The sequence below is a fragment of the Strix aluco genome, chromosome 1 (assembly GCF_031877795.1).
Source record: "Strix aluco isolate bStrAlu1 chromosome 1, bStrAlu1.hap1, whole genome shotgun sequence".
Taxonomy (NCBI): Eukaryota; Metazoa; Chordata; class Aves; order Strigiformes; family Strigidae; genus Strix; species Strix aluco.
In genome coordinates this window covers 131,346,881-131,365,205 of record NC_133931.1, presented here as the reverse complement: position 1 = coordinate 131,365,205, position 18,325 = coordinate 131,346,881, and the positions used below count along the sequence as shown (strand labels likewise).

The following is an 18,325-nucleotide window of genomic DNA, read 5'->3' as shown; positions in this document are numbered from 1 at the left end:
CATCTTTTATTAGTTGCATTTGGGTTTGTTGCTGTTTGGAGGGAAAGGCTGATCTTATTTTAGACAATCCTGTTTACTTGTCTCCACTTCAACATAGCCGTATTTGCAAAAAAATCTCATATCCAGCAGGGAAAATAATAATATGAAAATTAACGTTCCTCTCATCTCTAAAATAATCTGTTGCTATTATAACTTTGAGAAGGGCAAGTTAAACACTCTTTGAAGAGACAGCTAATTAAAGCTTAGAAAATATTCAGATTAATTTCAGTTTGTGGAAAACAGCAAGTCTGGTAAACTAATGACTAAAATCTCTGACTTCACACCAAGTTATTTGTGTATGTGGTTTATCACCATTTTTATACTCTTTCAATTTAATAGCATCATCAAATAAATGTAGCTTCGGGCAAATATAATTTCAGCTATTTTTTCTAAGCAGAATTTTTGTCAACCTATATTGTCCATATCACCCTCTAAAATTAAGTGCTGTATTGAAAAGAAATCTGCTGCAAATATTTTGTGCAACAGATTATGAAATTGTAGGTAAAAATATTTTTAACGATGGTAAAATATAACTACTTCAGCTTGATGTTTTCTAAAAAGTAGAACAGACGATTGGTCTAATTTTCCAGATAAAAGAGAGAACTGCAGAATGAGGATTGTAATACTTACAAATGCAAAATAAGAATTATAGTTCCGCTTTAAGCAACTGATCCTATCTTCCAGAGTTCAACAGCTGTTTTGTCACTATCACTAAAGTGAAAACAGATATGTAAATATAAATATTAAATATCTTGATATGCGCACATAGAGCAAGCAGGCAGGCACCTATTCTGGCCCTGGTCTTGCCCCCCAGAATCAATTACAGACTGCCTTTGATATTTTTCTCAACCTATATGGATTTTTTTTTTTCCTGAAAAAGCCTATATTTTTCCAGGCAACACCCTATGCCACACACATGGATGGAAACAAAGTGGGAGGTAATATGCAACGAAATGGCCACCAAAGTAACCAAGAGCACCCTTTTCACATAACTATAGTACCACTGTATTTAACTCTTGGGAGAGCCGAGCATCACTGTTAACAATGGATGAAACCACTGGCAGGAACTCAAACCCCACATACTGCATGCAGATGATTTTAATAAGATACAGTGTTTCGACCACAAAGGATACACTCCAGAGTAGCTCTATATATATTTGTTTACTTAATTGAAGGGGTGGAATACCATAGGCAGCCTAAATACTGCATTTATTCTATGCACAGCAGTCAATCTAGTGTCACAGACACAGTATACACCACCCTTCTATGAAGTTAATTACTTAGCCCTCATCTAGATTAATGTCTGTTGTGATTTATTTCTTTGCAATTCACCAGCAGGGTCTGATTTAACTAGTGCTGCCATAGTAAAAAGAAGACAAAATATTAGCTTATATGACAAAGAAAAGCTTAATCTCAAACAGAAACTGAATCCATTTTCAGCAAACTTTGACTATTTCTCCTAAGGAGAACAGTAGCTGCTGAATTGTTACATAGTTGATGGTAAATTATGTTTTGAATACCAAGCAAACAATGGTGTTATTAAAATAATTTATATGTAATGTGCAAAGATACACTGTATAAAGGGCCTACATAGGAACTCAAGCATTTAAATGCCCATTCATTCTTTCCTAAACTTAGTTGTCTTTGTCTGCAGCACTCATCTTGATGACAGTCTAACAGGAGAACAGACTAAAAGGCAGTCCATAAATTATACATACATGACGCACAAATGCATGCTAACAGAACATTAAGACTGCAGACTGTAACACTTCAAAGATAGGAAATGTCGGAGTTAAGGCTAACTCCCTCAATTTGAACATGTTATTTATTTTGCATTATGATACTGTCTTTAATCTTTTTTTTTTTTTTTTTTTAAAAAAGCAAGAAACAACAAAACCTGTGCTGGAAGCAAACACCAATTATGGGAAACTTCAGCCTGAAGGATTAAAACTTGATAGGGCATATGAAAAAGAAAACAAGGAAGTGGAAAGTATTTTCAACTGTAGACAATGCTACAGTTCCACCTATAATATCAGAGTTGGCCCAGGCTCTCCTGAATTAACCAGGAAGAATGATGTCCAAGCTATCAAACAGATTGTGAATCCCTCAATTAATGTATCAAAATGCTGCACTCGATATCAGCTATAGAGGGTTAAAATACTGAGTAATCACTAGTCATCTTGAAAGAGATGACTAAAAGTTGAAATTTAGATTACTTTTGTTTCCTTAGATCACCTCTTATTTTTAAAATACAACCGTTAAGCTACAAGCTTACAGCCTGTTCTTAAGCACACCAGAGTACTTTCACCAGTCACGTTGAGGGAATCCTCTCCTATGGATCTCCTACAGCGGTACCTGCAACAGCAGAGACTATTGGCCTGTTTAAGTCCTTGGAAACAAAAGAGATTTAATATAATTAATCAGCTATGGGAGCAGAAAAAACATCTGCCATGCTTCAGAAAAGCTAACCAATTTGCTTCAGAAGAGGTGGTGCTCTAAGGAGCACAGTTCCTACCTTCCCACCACACCTGTAATGCCATCAATTTACAGGTCGATTAAGAAAAACAGTGAGACACGCTGCCTGCCATTTGTCTCCCATGGGGATCGGAGTCCTGCTTTGATTTCCATTTCTCAAAGTCATTGAAAACTCCTAATGCTTGGAACTAAGGGATCAGAAGAATTCCTGCTCTACCAAATTACGTTATCAGTTCTCATCATTGCACTAGAAAGCCTAAAAATACTAAATGGATCAAAACTAGAAGGTAAGGAGCCTTCAACCTATTGTTCTTTCCAATATCTACTTTTTTTACTGACAACTGCATTGATTGGAAGAACTGTCCCATCATTTTTACTTGAAATACTAGAGCTTCAGTCTGTGGGGTAGCTACACTGGCAAAGGTGCCTCCCTGAAGTTCAGCTGAGTGAAGGACTACTGCCTCAGGGAAGAAATAAATCATGGTGTCCTCAGCCCAGCTTGCTTCCTTTCCAAACCAAGTCGGCCATGTCCACACCATGACTCATGCCAGGAAATCTGGCAGAACAGGAACTGTGAAGGACTTTTGCCACGGCTTTTTGACTCCCAGTTGGCAAACAGACTCTCGCAGAAGTAGATTATGCACTGCTCAAAGATTTTGGTTTGCAGGAGAGTTGCTGTCTTCCCTGAGATTTTGTACACATTCTATAATCTGCAAAAGTTTATCCATGAAATAACAGAGGTTTTTGTTTTGTTGGATTTTTTTCTCTTTTCAGACATAGACTTTTCCATCTACTCTAGGCACTGGAGGATACATTTCACATTTAAATTAAACACTGAATATGGAATTTTAGCCACCAAATAGGCCCAGAGTTATCCTCAGTTGATATTTTAGGTTTAACCATTACTTTCCAAGTCATGAATTAAATATTTTTCATGTTCAAAATACAGACCATTTTGCAAACCATAAAAAAAGATTGAAAACGTAGTTAAGGATTCTCAAAATGAAAACTCCTACTAGATATGACAGGTTGCAACCACAGAAACATCACGAAGAAAATTAATTAGATCAAGCAGCTCTTGTTTCAGAAGTGTTTTAATACCACAATGATAACACATGAATTTCAATGAAATTTGCAAATTGCTACACACAAATTGAGCTTAAAATAAATTTTGCATTTGGTACTTCACCCCATTCATAGTCTCTGTTACTTAAAGCTATGAACATTTTCTAGTAACACCTCTTTTTACATCAGAAAGAGGGTAAAATCTTTCAGAGAAAATATCGCCCAGCAGACTAACTAGATATTTAAAATACATACTATGTGATACTATTAACAGGCACTGACTGCAGCTCAGTCCCCCACCGGTGTTCCAGAATGCAGGGTGAGGACAGGGCAGACCAGCTAAAGCACTGGCTCGGTTTCCACTGCCTCACCTACAACTACCATGGAAAACCTGGACCCAGATTATCTTTTCCACTAAGTGTCTTGAAAGTTTTTCAGGAGAAGCAGTAACTGAGGAGCTAGTAGTGAAGCCACCAGTAGTGCCAATGCATCAAACATACAGTGGACGGACTGATATGTCCTATCTGGAGCCTGCTTTTCTCTTTTCTCTCTTGCCCTTTACAGTTTTTCCCAGCTCAGCAGGAAAATACCATCAGGAATATTGTCACATATAGCTCTTCCTTCTCCCCCTCCTGCAGGCTTTACCATGCAGAAAGGGAATGATCTCTTATGGCTTCTCTTCTGCCGCTCTCATCACTTAGTTATCTGAGTGCCTTCTAATAGTGCATTAAGCTACATGATTAACTCCTGTCACATGTGGCTTGTTCTCTCTGATCCTCTCTGCAGGGGGAGGATCTGGGCCTTTGCAAGGGAAAAGGAAACATACGTCGGCTTTAAAAGTAGTGTGCAAATGAATAAAAAGGACTGGAGCCAGATTTTTGTTGGTTGGTTGACTGGTTTTCTTAAGCTTTTTATTTCATATGATGAGGAGTTGAGGAATTCTTATAAAAGATATTCATATCATATTGGAAACTCATGTCTTTTTAACCCATGAAATTCGCCAAGGATCTAGTAAGCTATCTCTAGAGAACTACTGAAGTATCTCATCATAAGCAACTGGAAGGTAAGGATAAAGAATCAACTGAATTTTTAGCATGACTATTTAACCCCCCATCCTCCCTTTCTGTCTGTTTTCACTAATAGCTATTTAATTCCACTGTCTAATCAACAAATGAGAGAAAGGATATCTCTGTTAAATCTCGTACTTCCTCCTTTAGTTTTAACAAGTAATATTCCGGCAGTAAAATGAAAGTGGAATTTCATGTTCATTTATATATACAGCAAAACAGAAGAAAGTCTGCCATTACCACGAACAAGCATACATCACGGCACAGGCAGCAGAGCGACCCTATATGCCAGGTGGGACCCACTGCTGTACCACACACAAGCACATCACAAAGACCCCTTAACTGGTTCCACTTTGAGAGGCTGTTTGTCCCACTATCCCTACCCGCTCTGGAACTTCAGCCTTCTGACAGTCAAAAACATTCTTCTAATTTGTGACTTGAATACATGGCCAGCTTGCAGCCACATGCGCTGGTGGGAGTGTGTCCTCAGCTTCACTAGTCCTCCCTCTCTGGCACCAAGCACTCCTACCTCTGTAAGTACCTGAATCACCTATATTGCCACCAGGCTCAGGCTTCCTTGGCTAGTCACACCGAGTTCTTCAGCCTCTTTCTACAGGCTGCTCTCCTCTCCCAGTAGCCCAGATTCACATCCCTCCCTATGTTTCAAGCGCTCTTTTGAAAAACACACATTTGTAAACAAGAGGTGAAATGATTTTGCGGTCATCTTTTAAATAACATCAGTTTTACGAAGCTGCTCTGTAAGTCAGAGGGCCACAGCGAAGGTGACTGAGAAGGGCGGAGAGGCAGCGATGCTGCATGATGTGCAAGAGGTGGCAGGGAAAGGGAAGTGCAAGGCCCTAGCCTGGCACTGGAGATAAACAGCTCCAACCCTCAGCAACCAGCCTTGGGTAAGTCAGGTAAGTTGGATCATGGCTCAGTTTTCCCTTTTGAAAAGTACTTCCCTAATAAAGATTGTTATTAGGAACGTAAGCCTCCATTCCAGCTTATTTAAGTACCAAAACTTACTGAAAGAACAAGGGTAACTCATATCCTTTTCCATTTCTTATCAGACTAGCACGACTGTACCAACAAGCACAGAGCCGTGACTAGGAGTGTATAGGGGCACTCACAGGCATAAATATATGCATTTCTATGTATGGATGTAGCCAAGCCTTGTTTTAAACTATGAAAGTATATAAATGCTTGGTTTTAACTTATCAACATAACAACATTGTTTTTCTACAGGAGAATAAACCAGCGCTTACATAAAGACCTCAAAGCATTCACAGTAACCTAAAGTAATGAATATTGTAATGAGAAACACAAGTATTTAGGGTGATAATGACTGGACTTTGCTCTACTTAGATCGGCTCACCCCCTATGGAGGCTACCAAAGCTTAAAGATTTTATCACCCTAGTAATCAGCAATGGGTAATGGCCTTCATAAAACACAGTAATTAAATTGACTGATTTCAAACTAGTGCATTTTTTTCATTAGGGAGTTCTTATTTAACCTACTTCAAAAATCCCTTTGTGAATACTGGCTATGTCGTCAAAATTCAAATGATGAGGGACGAAGAGCTTGTTCTGTTCAGTATTTCAGATATTATTCAAGTAAAAAGCTGGAGTTCCTAGTATGCTGTCTTTCTCTCTTTTTTTTTTTTTTTTTTTTTTTTTTTTGGGCATCTCTCAGAGCTTCCAGTTTTAAAAGTCTCTCAAGACTGAACATTATAAAACTGGGGGCGGAGTGGAAGCAAATCAGAACCTTACCTCTCTACATTTTCCAACAACTCTTAAGAGATTCTGCTTTGTTAAAACATGTTTTCAAAATTCTCCGAGGCCAGTGTTCCAACCGCCCTAGCAAAAATATCAATGGTGAAATTCAGGCACAGCTTCACAATCCATTTAATTACCCTTCATGCCTGGATTGTGTGCGTTGTTGTAACTACTGTATCTTACCTGATCTCTGAATGCTTCTGAATAAAACTTGGTTGTAAGCACAACCCCTTATTATTGCTCAAATTTGCCTTCATGATATGTGTGCGAGCCATTTATCTGTGTTCCAAGAATACTTGTAACTCAACACAGATTTTTAAAATAAAATATTTTATGGTGAGTCTCAACTCTGCTTTTGTGGCAAAACCATTTCCTAACTCAATATATGCTCTACAGGAGCTTTATGACAGCAAAAGTAAGCCTACTGGAAAATCTACCTGGATAACTACATGACACAAAACCTAGTTTCATATTTCTCTCTCTGGGCTACAGCAGTTTTTAACTACCTGAAAGAAATGTTGTTTTCCATATGAAATCTACAGTGAACCACAGGGATCTCAAGATAGGAATACAAAGTACCAACCCTTCCCCACTCTGCCCAGAAAAAGAAGTGACTCAGTAGCCATGCTGAAATGTGAGAGTTGGTCACAAATACGCATTTCTCTCTAAGAATCTCTGACCAGCTGTTACAGACTGCTGAAATCAAAGGAAATGATTTTATAGGCACCAGTGGGATATTCCTTACTGTACCACTTCATCCACATATTTCAGGCAGTTGCCAGCTTCTCCCTCATCAGTCACGTACTTGAAAATGAGATACGAGATTAACACCCATCAAGGAGCAAATGGGGAAGTACATGAACAACATAACGCAGCAACCCTAAAAGGGCTTAAGGAGAGATTAACTCTGAAACCTAACAAAGTCACATAAACATCAATGTGATTCTGATTTCACTGCAAGGAAATGAGGACATGGGTAGTAACTGTGTAAAGAATCCCAAGTAGCTGCTTCCTTTGGCACAGCCAGCTTTCCTGGATGGTCTAGGGAAAGACCTTTTCTTACTTTTCTCCAGTTCCACCTGTCATACTAGTCACCCCTTAAAAGCATGAATAGAATCAACTGTCTAAAAGACTGCCAAACAGATGCAATAGTTTGTCCTGTAACTACTTTAACAAAATAATGTACAGTAATAAGCTCCTTGTGATTACAGTTTCAAGCTCTCCAATCCTGTGCTGCAAACTTACTTTATATTTTATTACAATCAAATAATAAATCATTGATTTACAGTTTCTATCTATTTATGTACAGTGCAAGCAGAATATGACCTGGAAGAGATTAATGGAGAAAAAAAAAAAAGAAATAATGGAAGGTGGATGAGAAGCTGCTTCTTTCACAACCAAAGGTGCAAAGAGCATTCTCAATAAGCCAGGTAAGCAACAAACGTGGTTGTTAGAGAATATTTATGACAGCGGCAACTGTGTAACATCACTGAAGCATGCACAATGGGAGCAAGCTTTCTAGAAAATATATCTACAAAAGAGACATGCAGTTAGGGCTAACTATCAATCATCTGGACATGTGAATAAATCTGTAGTCAGTGGTCCATGTTCTGTTAAAATCAACTTCTAACATACGAAAACTTGCCGGCCAGTAAACAAGCCATACGACCACAGAAGTTAAAATATGTTACACATACCATCACAGTAATGATATCTCAACTACTAGACCAGCAAAGGTCTGAATATTTAAATCTTACAGAGAGTAAAGTGTATTTATAGTTATATAGTTATATTCTCTGGTTATATTCTCTGGTTAAGTTATCTAGGTTTAAGATCCCACCACACTGAAACAATCAGATTTTTGTGTGTTTGTTTGGGTTTTTATTTCATTTTATAATTCACATTCTTTAAATCAGTGGTTACTGATCCACAAGAGCACATCTGTATGGACTATTTAAGTCTCCTCTCCCCTGGAAGTGTGTGTATATCTCCCATTAATGCTAATGGGCATAAAGCACACGCATTGAGGAGAAAATAGACCCCTCACTGTGAAAATAAATGTGTTCAGTTATTTTCAGACACGATGCCAAAATCAAACAACTAAAAGTACATACTCTAAGGAGATAACATTATATAACTTAACTGAAAATGTCAGCATTAGTTTTAACTCCCTGGTCATGGACCCTGACACGTTCTCCATGTTTCTGACATTTTTTGAGTCATAAACACTATAACTGGATAACATATCAAAAAGGGCCAAATCCTAAATTCTTACAGAAGCAAAACAGCCCTGATCTCACACTCCTTGCCTTCACAAAGGATGCAAGGTTAGGCCTCGTGTCTTAGGTTTCCACTTTGGCCATATAATGTTTTCTCCTTACACCATACGGGTTATCAGCAGCAGTAAACTTTAATGTTCTCTAGAATAGTTCCTTAAAACTGCGATGAATCTACCAAAGTAAAGATTCCTGTCACTTAAATTTCTTCTTTAATAATTTGATATCCTGATGTTTTCTGCTCTGATCAAAATTCAGAGAGTCAATTCTGTCTGTTCAAACAGGTAAGAAAAATTGGTTATATAGTAATGTGAAATTCAAAGACACTGTGCTTTATTATAGTACAAATATAATCACAATTTTTTCTGACGGAACCAACATTTTACGAATTTACAGCTGATCTAATGTGATATTTGGAAGAATCATGAGAAAGGTTTTAAAAAGGGTGCAGTATAAGTGCAGCATTAATGTTTTTGGTGAGTGTATTTAGGGTCTTTGTAAAGTGGCCTGCTGACTTTCTAATGTGAGTAATCACATCCATCTTCCCAAATCAGAGAGCACCTTCAAATAAGTGGATGTTACTGAATTATCAGTCAGACAGGGATGAGTTCTTCCAGTGACAAGGACTTTTCAAAAGTTCATGCTGTAGGAGACGGGTAGAGTGCTATTGCTGAAAGGCCAACTGTCACAGCTTCGTGGCAGGCTTTGCAATGCTGCTGCATCAAATAGGAAAGCTAGGTGCTGCCCGCTCCCTGTTCCTTGCACCCAGCCACAGGCTCACTCACCTACTCTCACACTGTGTCAGTTCATGGAGAAAAATATCCCAAGGAAAACAAAACAAAACAATAGATCAATACTTCTCTGCTGATCAACGTGGGTGGTGACAAGCACTGCTACTGGCACAGAAACTGGGCAGCGAGGGATATGGGTGGGGATGGCTGGCTGGCAGGGGGAAATGGACTGTCCCTTTGAAACTGTCAGACCAGCCCCATCATATCCCACAATCCAACCCCGTCAAAAAGGACAGTCAAAGGAGGACCCCAGCTGAGCCAAGGAACGGCTGGTGTCTGTACACTGAAGTAAAGAGAGTGCCTTAAAGGCTGCCATATTTTTGCCAGACACTTCCAAAAGTGCATGTGTATGCTGTAAATCCCCTGTGTGTCATGCCTGAGGACAACTAAGCACAGAATAACTCATCTGAGAGCTCTTTATGGACTGGCACAGAGGGTTAATGACTGAAGAGGCTGTTACTCACTGTACAAGCCCTCGGTTCCAGGCTCTTGAGCTGCAAAGTCTTTCTGCATCTCACTTGAGGCTTTCTAGTGAGAAGAGTTGTGCTGGAGAATATATGAGCACCCTTCTTTTTTTTAAACCAGAAAAAGCCACTAACAACACAGCAGTCCTGGTAGTATCTAAAGCTGTTGCAGTCCAGCCCACCTCTCCTAAATTTGGTACAGGAATTGCTGCAGAGACTGATACTGCCAAAATGAACCGGGCAACAAATTAATGAGCTCCTTCATTCGTTATGGAGGAGGAGAAGGGGTGGCAATGGCCCACGACCTGTCAGCAGCCACGTGCATGGGCATCCATCTGTCTGCGTAAGTGTATATGGAGCTGAGCTGGAGATGCTGGGGCTCTGCATGGGCACGGCCATGCAACATCCGTAAAGCAGAACACTTTATGTAACGCTGATCTGGACTCACACAAATAAATACTGTTGAATGACTCCTTCCTTTTTCCTTTTCAAGTAATGGAAGCCTGTCTTTCTTTTTGATCTGAGTGTATCACTGTGACTCATTTTACAAGTTGAAGTCTGATTATACAGAGGAAAGGCCAAAACCTTAAATATTACTTCTTCTGCATAGAACACTAAATCTATTTTCTCCTGGGTAAGCTTGCAGGGATAAACAATCCTATGAATGATTTGGTGTATGATATGCAAAAAGAGACATTTCTACAGCCCGTCTAGACTCCCAGACAAGATCAGACTGCGCTGTCATCAAAGACATTTCCATAGCCTGTCGTATCACTTGGAAGACAGAAAAACCACCTCTTCAGAACAGTCATGCAAAAAAGAAAAATAAATAAAAACAGCCTGACCTGCCAGTGTCACAGTGGAAATCTGAACACAGTAACCTTAGACAATTTAGAAATTATGCTAACAATACGGCCAGAAGTTTCAGCAAACATTTGTGAGGAAAGGCAACTCCTGCACAAGTGAATGCAATCCAAAAATATGAGTCATGCACAAGCAATTTTGCTATGGGCCACAAAATCACTTTATGAGAGTTACAGATAATTCTGTATGTATTCTATGTTTCCCTACTGTGTAGAGATGGATATCTCAGTATTCTATCACAGATAATGATGGAAAACAAATTCTCTACATAAAAGCTGATTGCTCAGATTCACCCTTAACTGTTCCAAGGGATTGTAACACCGACAGAACACTTTATACCGTATGCATCAATAAAGAGGTAGATTCCATCAGTGCCAAATACACTGCAGTTTAGATGGTTTTTATGAGATGTGGCAGGGTGAATTGAGAGCAGCCTTAGACACAGAACACGCATCCTGCTATTTCTCAGCACCTACCTACTCTTTATCACGCATGCACCTACCATCCTCCACAATGACACCTCTCATTTCCTCCTGTTAGTACTCTTGCACATATTCAGACATATTCAGCATTATTCACTATTAAAAAAGCAGATGTATTCTGTACATGTCAGCTGAGAAAAATCTACAGCATCAAGCCAGTAATGTAATAAGAGATACTGGAGTATAAAAGGTGAACCCTTCAGGATCAACTTCAGAACAACACAGCTGCTTTTTGCACCTCTATTTTCCTCTTTTTGTTCCTTTGTAACGTTTGCCAACTGTACCCATAGAAACATTGAAAAGAAGTTTTATAAAACTTTTATGAAAACTTTCAAGAGAGACTTCTCTCATGAGACTTTACCTAGTTAACTCTCTTGCAAGGTAGCTTTATGACTAACACACTGTTGGCAACCCAAAATCAATGGGGACTCCACTGAAGAAATCTGGCTTATTCTTTGGAGGTGCCCTACTCATGTGTTATGATACGCGAGCTTTTATCAAACTTGGATGTGGCGTTCTCCAGGAGCTGAGCTTTAAAAAACCCCTGAAACAATAATAATACCTCTCCAACGTCATAGATCCATATGCGGCCTTCTGAATCACCAACTGCTACCTCCTTCCCAGCCTGGGCCCAGCGGACACGGTTGAGGGCAGAAGCTCCTTCTATAGTGACACTGGCTGTGGGAACCTGTTGAAACAATAGCAACAGAAAGGACAATAAAATCACATTGCCTGCAAACCTGGGGGTCAGTTTTGGATGTCCTGCTTAGCTGGATGAGTCACAAGTCCCTTGACGTTGCTGGAAGTAACATACAATCCTTGTCAGGGGGAGAAAAAAAAGGGTTCATTGTTTCCTCAATCACATGTGCTAAAAAGAGGAAAGAGCAAGAGATTGCTTGGAACGAGCAAGGAAGACTTTTCTACAGTAAAGGGCAGTAAATAAAAGTGTTTTTTCCCCTTAACCTTGGAGACATGTGAAATCACATCTGCTTCTTTCTCAAAAGTCCCTGACTTATGACCAAGAACCAAATGAGGGTAGGACTTGGCTTCAGTCCTGTCCTGGCTTCTGGCCTCTGACTCGGGCCCAGATAACCTGACAGTCGGCAGATACATCCCAATATTCACGCTGACATATCCTTTAAGTCCATACACACCTCTGCGGCTAGATACAGAGGTCAAAACTTAAGTATTACGTCAGAAAAGTCCTGAGCTAATCACTTCAGAGCGAGGGCACATCAGAAGTGAGAACAGCTGAGCTGACATTTACAAACTCCTACAATATATTCCCACAATTCTCTTCTACATCCCCAGGAGACGGCTTCTGCTTTAAATACACCTGGATGCTGTCTAATTTCCAATCCCTCTCCCCACCCCAAGTCAACCAATTTAACAGGTGATCCACAAAACTACATAAAGATTCTGGTTACTGCGTGGGATGAATAAAGCAATGAACACGATCTTAGGAGAAGTATTTGTAATCTATGCTGGAATGAGGGCATCAAAAGATGCTGCAGGAGGAAGGAACTGTGTGGGTGTTTGCCCCAGATAGGTAGATCATGCAGTTGATGTAGGTCACCTCACAAGACAAATGACAGTAACCTGCAACCCTGCTAATGCTCCACCCAGCTGCCTTTAATAGGAGAACCTGCCTGAGCAAGGAGCCTGCAGCTTGGCATGACGGTCTTCCAAACAAGGCTTTTTAGCTTCAATGCTTTTTAGGTCAGGGCAAATGGAACAGGACAGCTGCAAAAGCAGCTCCTCCACTAGATCCATCTGTGGGAACAAGTCACGGTCACACGGTGAGATGGGGACAAGGGGGTGTTGCGGGATCTATAAATGGACACAGAATGGGAGAGCAGTCCAGGCAAGAAAACATAGTTGGGCAGGAATCAGAGTCCGGGCTACCTCTGGAGGAGTGACAGGTACTCCTTCTGTCCTCATTGTCAGCACAATGCAGCAGAAACAGGAAGAAAGCAGCTTGAAGGTGGTATTAAAGCCTAGTCTGAACATTGACAAACTGGCAAGATTAACAAAACCAGTGTTTTGCTGACTTCATCTCGGTTCTCTGGCTGTAGTTTTATATTGTAGTTGATCCAGGAGAAAAATTATTTTAAAACAAACATGATATAGTTCCCATGTCAATCTCCTCCTCAGCTCTAACGCCTTCATTGTGTCACAGAAGATGAGTGGTGGTAGGAAGCTGAACCTTTGCAGACTTCCTGAGACTCTCGTTACAGCCGCAGCGCATGTGCAGCCACGCCAGCAGCAGGACAAGGACTGGGAAGCAGGGCTGCCTGCCTTGCCCCTCTCCCCCTGGAGACTCCCTGCTCCTCCTCCTCCTCACTGACCCTGACACAAGGCTGCAAAACCAAACTGGCACCTGGAGCACAACAAGCCTGCCACGCTAAAGCGTCATCTCCGCAAAGGGCTTCACCGTAGCGTCCTGAGCCCCACATGTGAAATACAACAGGATTTTGTTTGCAGAACGATGTAGAAATAATAGGATAAATAATTGGATAGCAATCAGAAAGCAGATACCATCCTTCCCCCACTTTAAGAAGCCATTCAAATGCAAATAAGCTACTGGACTCATCTCCCCATTGTGCAAGATCCAGGTCCTGTCCAAGGCAGTATTGCCCAAAAAAGTTGGCACACTCTTAACTCCTCCTCCCAAGTCTATTACTGCTTTGCGGGCAAGAGTCAGTGGCCTAAACCTGACATGGGGTCATTGATCCATGATAAAATCACAGTAGAGAAGGAGCAAGTTTTACTCCTGCGATCACCGATTTCTTTAAAAAAAAAAAAAAAGAAAAAAAAGCTATTTTAATTCCAGTGAAAAATAATTTCATAACATTTGGAAATGGGTTTCTTCAAACAACAACTAAATGCCACATTTTAGAGGACTAATCCACTAACCAGCTATGTTTCTCAGAAAACTGGAGATCAAAGATATTTGTTTCATATACAAATATACACAGTGTGTATTTAAGGCACTGAATTTTCACAAAATCTTTCAGAAGGCTGAAATACATAACTCTAGAGCTGGGGTTTTTTTGTTAGTACAGCATTCTTTCAGTGTTCCACATAAAAATAAGCAGCATGCACACTGCAGACACAAGACACAACCCATGCTTTTTTTCAAAACCCGACAGTTTTGTAAAATCCTGTTACTACTCCACAAAGCTATCTAACAAAATAAAAAGCAATAATGAAACAGTCTCTAAAAATCTAAAGAGAAAGCTTTTCTCCAGTTATAGGGGGAGAAATATAGTCAAACCGTAGTATCTTAAAATAGATTTGTCTGCTCTCAGTAGTGATAGGTTAAATTACACATGCCTATTTTAGATTTCAAAGATAAGAGTTTATTTTATAATGGCAGCATTATGTTTTTAAAATCACATTTGAAATACTTTGTAAATTCTCCAAAGTTGGTCCTTGTCAGATTTTTAACAATTTCGAAATGAGATTTTAACAGGTGACAGATGAAGAAAGATGCAGTCAGAAAAACCTGCATGATAAGAATATACCTTTTATTTTTTTTTACTTTTATAGCTTACGTAGTGTCAAAATTTGCTTGCAAATATGTCTGTTATCTCTTTCTAGAAACAGACACCATCTTCACACTTTCAAAGCTAAGGTATGGCATGCAAAAAGACCCAACAAACATTTGAATGGGATATAACAGCAGAAATAAGCAATTTTGTTACGTCAGTTTAGTACCAGTTCATAGCCAAGCAAGACTCATCAATAACCTAGAGACCTTCTCCAATCTTGATCAAAAAAGAAATGTTACAGACACATAGGTAAGAAATTGGCATTTGGTATACTGAAACTATCTGCAAACCTCACTATACTGATCCATAAAAATAATACTCATTTTGCAAAAAAATGAAGGAGTGGGTAAGGATGTTTTGCTTATTAAGGTTTTTTATATTCATTTATCAAATATAAAATAAAACATGATGACTTTCCTTGCTCGTACAAAAACAATTTCTGGTATCCACAGATCAACATGAAGCACACAAATACCCTTGTTAATTTACAATGAGATTGTGAGAATAATTAGATAGATTAAATCTGTGGGACAGTCAAATGATTTTTGTTATTTTGATCAGAAAGCATCTAGCTCTCAGGAGAAATGTTTTTAATAAATATGGGGAGTAACACTAGTGGAAACTGTTGCAGTTCAAAAATTTGAAGGTAGCATAGTGTAACTAAACCAAGGTATTTTCTTAATTGGTTTACAAAATAATACCTAAATAATAATGTGGCTTATTTCCCAAATTAAACAAAACCAGGTCTCATTAAAAACAATCATATCTAATTCTTACACAGAGATTTTTATCAATAGCTAGCAGTTAAAAACACATTGATATACCTGTCATTTTCTACTGTCTTCACAAATACTTTGACATCACATATCTGACATCTAAAAAATAGGTGTTTCAAGATTTCTTATTACAAAGACAGAAGTGCTGACAAGACTTTTCTTAGCAAACAGCAGTGCAAACTTAAACGGCACAATCAATTACAGAAGTCTTGAAAATTATAAACTAATTATGACCTACCCCATAGAGGATAAAAGCAAACAGCGATCACTTTCAGTTACGAAGTTTAGAAGAGCTGCTTACAGTTCCCTCTTTCAGTGGTACTTTTGCTGCTTCTCCCATATAACAAAATCTCACACCTATTCAGAATCTGGTGGTTTATCATTTATACGGATTTTAAATTGTTTCATCATTGCTCAGTAACGAAACCAAATGGTGTTTCTGCCTCCAGAGACCCAAATTTGATTCTTATAAAAATACAAAGCTCAGATACCACAGAAATAGTTCCAGTCTGATCCTTACATGAGAGCTGATTTTGACCTCTCAGAAAGGAAATCAGTTGTGAAATCAGGGGAGGCCTTGAATGCAGAAGAAAAGCAGGATCAAGCTTGATTTTTTTTTTTTCCTGATGTTCCTATATATTTATATGTAAACACACTGAAAATGTATCAGCAGTTTTCTATGTACAGCCTTATTATTGATGGGAATGGGATCAAGCGGTCCATACTAATTTTTTGGAAAGAAATTTGGTCTCATTGAGTGAAATGGCAAAACATCAGTTGATTTCAAGCAGAGCAGGATTTCAGCCCTGGTATTTGGGGGGAAAGGGTTTTTTTTTTTTCTCTTCTTAAAATGCTGGGGTTTATGCTCTGTGTTTAAGCCTGCATTAATGAGAACACCTGAAGGATATGTCCCTCCCTTCCCAAAATAAATTCTGAGGAGACTCCTCCTGTATATCCTCCAGCTGTATGTGCTCTAATTAAAAAGGCTGCGCCGCTTCCTGCTCAGAGCACTTCAAAAGGCCTCACTGCTCCCCCTGACAATGCAGTGCCCAGTGCTGGTTCCTCTTACCTGTCCATGCTTATTTATGGCAAGCACCACTCACTAGAAGCCATAAACTGTGCCCGTATTTTACTCTGTCTGAAATGTACAGCATGTTTATGTGAAAGGTGTATTAATGATCAAACTAATGTTAAAAAAAAAAGGTAAAAGACAGGGTGTATGGGGGGAAATACTGCCCTTGCCCTTTGGTCTTGTCTTTTTTGGGAATAAAAAGAAACTGCCAGTTAATATTTTTTTTTTACAGTCTGTATGTTCTTAATTTTACATGGCACTAAGTAAAAATACACAAGACTTCAGCTGTGGAAAAATATTTCAATTCTCGTGCTGAATACTGATGGCTGGCCATCTAAGACTGACCTCAAGCAATATGACAGGTTTTCTCAAAACCATTTTTGGGGAAAATCCAGAAAAAAATTGTATCAATATAAGTTTGCAGCATTTTTTAAAATCTGAAATAATAGGAGGAAAAGGGGGTGTTCTGCACGTTTACAATATGACTTTTAAAAAAAATACAGTATTTATCATTCTCAATCTTTGCAAAAAGCTCTGATTAATCCTTTCTTATCAGTGAAATTCAAAGGTGTGACATTTCCACCCCTACAGTCCCGGCTACTTAGGTAATAGCGATGGAAAGAAAACTTGTTATTTTTCATTTGCATTTATGCCTTTAAGTTTCACATCAAATTTTAAAGAGAAAAAAGGTGAGGGTATAAAAATCACAATTAAGATGTGCGAAAGATGCCTGTGCTTAAAAAAAACTCAAGCGGAGCAGCTAGCCACTCCGAAAGGCGGGAGGCAAGGGAAGACGCAGGGCACGCGGGGTTTCTGACGCGCTGGAGGCACTGGTACCGGGCTTGCAAGTTACAATCTCCAGAGGATCTGGAGCAGAGGGAATAAATACGAAGGGAACTAAGTGAACGTGTCCCTCCCAAACACGAAGCAGCTCCCGAGGGCGGGAGGCCGGCGAAGGGCTGCCCGGCGCCTCGGCCCTCGCCGCAGGCGGAGGGCTGGCAGGCCTGCGGTGGTTGTGGCTGGGCTGCCGAGGTGCGACCACCTGGGTTGGGGGAGGCATCGGAAACGTGTGTGCGGTGTGACAGAAACGGATTGGGGGGTGGGGGGGGATAAAAGAACTACAAAACGGGCGCGGTTTAGAAGAGCACCTTCAAATAACAGAGAGGGGAGGGAGACGCTTTCCCGAGTCGGCACCGCGGCTATTTATTTGTGTTGGCTTTCTGCCGGGGGTGCCGGAGCCGGCCCTCCCCACCCCTGACAGGTACCCGAGAGCAGCAGCTCCGCCGCGGGGGAAGGAGGGAGGGAGGGAGGGAGGCGGGAAGGCAGGAGGGCGGGCGGGGGTGGGGGGCGGTCAGGCGCCCCCGGCAGCGGGACCTGCCCTCCCCGGCAGCGGGACCTGCCCTCCCCGGCAGCGGGACCTGCCCTCCCCGGCAGCGGGACCTGCCCTCCCCGCCGCGCCCCGGGGCGCGGGCGGCGGCCGAGGGCGGGTTCCCCGTGCCCTGAGGGAGCCCGGCGCCCCTGCGGACCCCCGGCGGGGGCGGGGGGGCGAGGGGGTGCTGGGCAGCGCCGCGCTGCCGGCCCTCACAGGGTTAAGGTCTCGCCCGGCGCCCCGCCGCCCGCCCGC

At 40.6% G+C, this 18,325-nt stretch overlaps 1 protein-coding gene across 9 annotated transcripts in view; it reads right to left on the bottom strand.

Annotated features, from left to right (window-relative positions):
* Positions 1–18,325, bottom strand: part of DYNC1I1 (dynein cytoplasmic 1 intermediate chain 1) — a 200,426-nt gene that overhangs the window by 7,695 nt on the left and 174,406 nt on the right. For all 9 annotated transcript variants that reach the window (XM_074836069.1, XM_074836109.1, XM_074836099.1 and 6 more), the window contains one exon: positions 11,862–11,987. In XM_074836069.1, the coding sequence (XP_074692170.1) occupies positions 11,862–11,987 (126 nt within the window). The remainder of the gene's footprint in view (positions 1–11,861; positions 11,988–18,325) is intronic.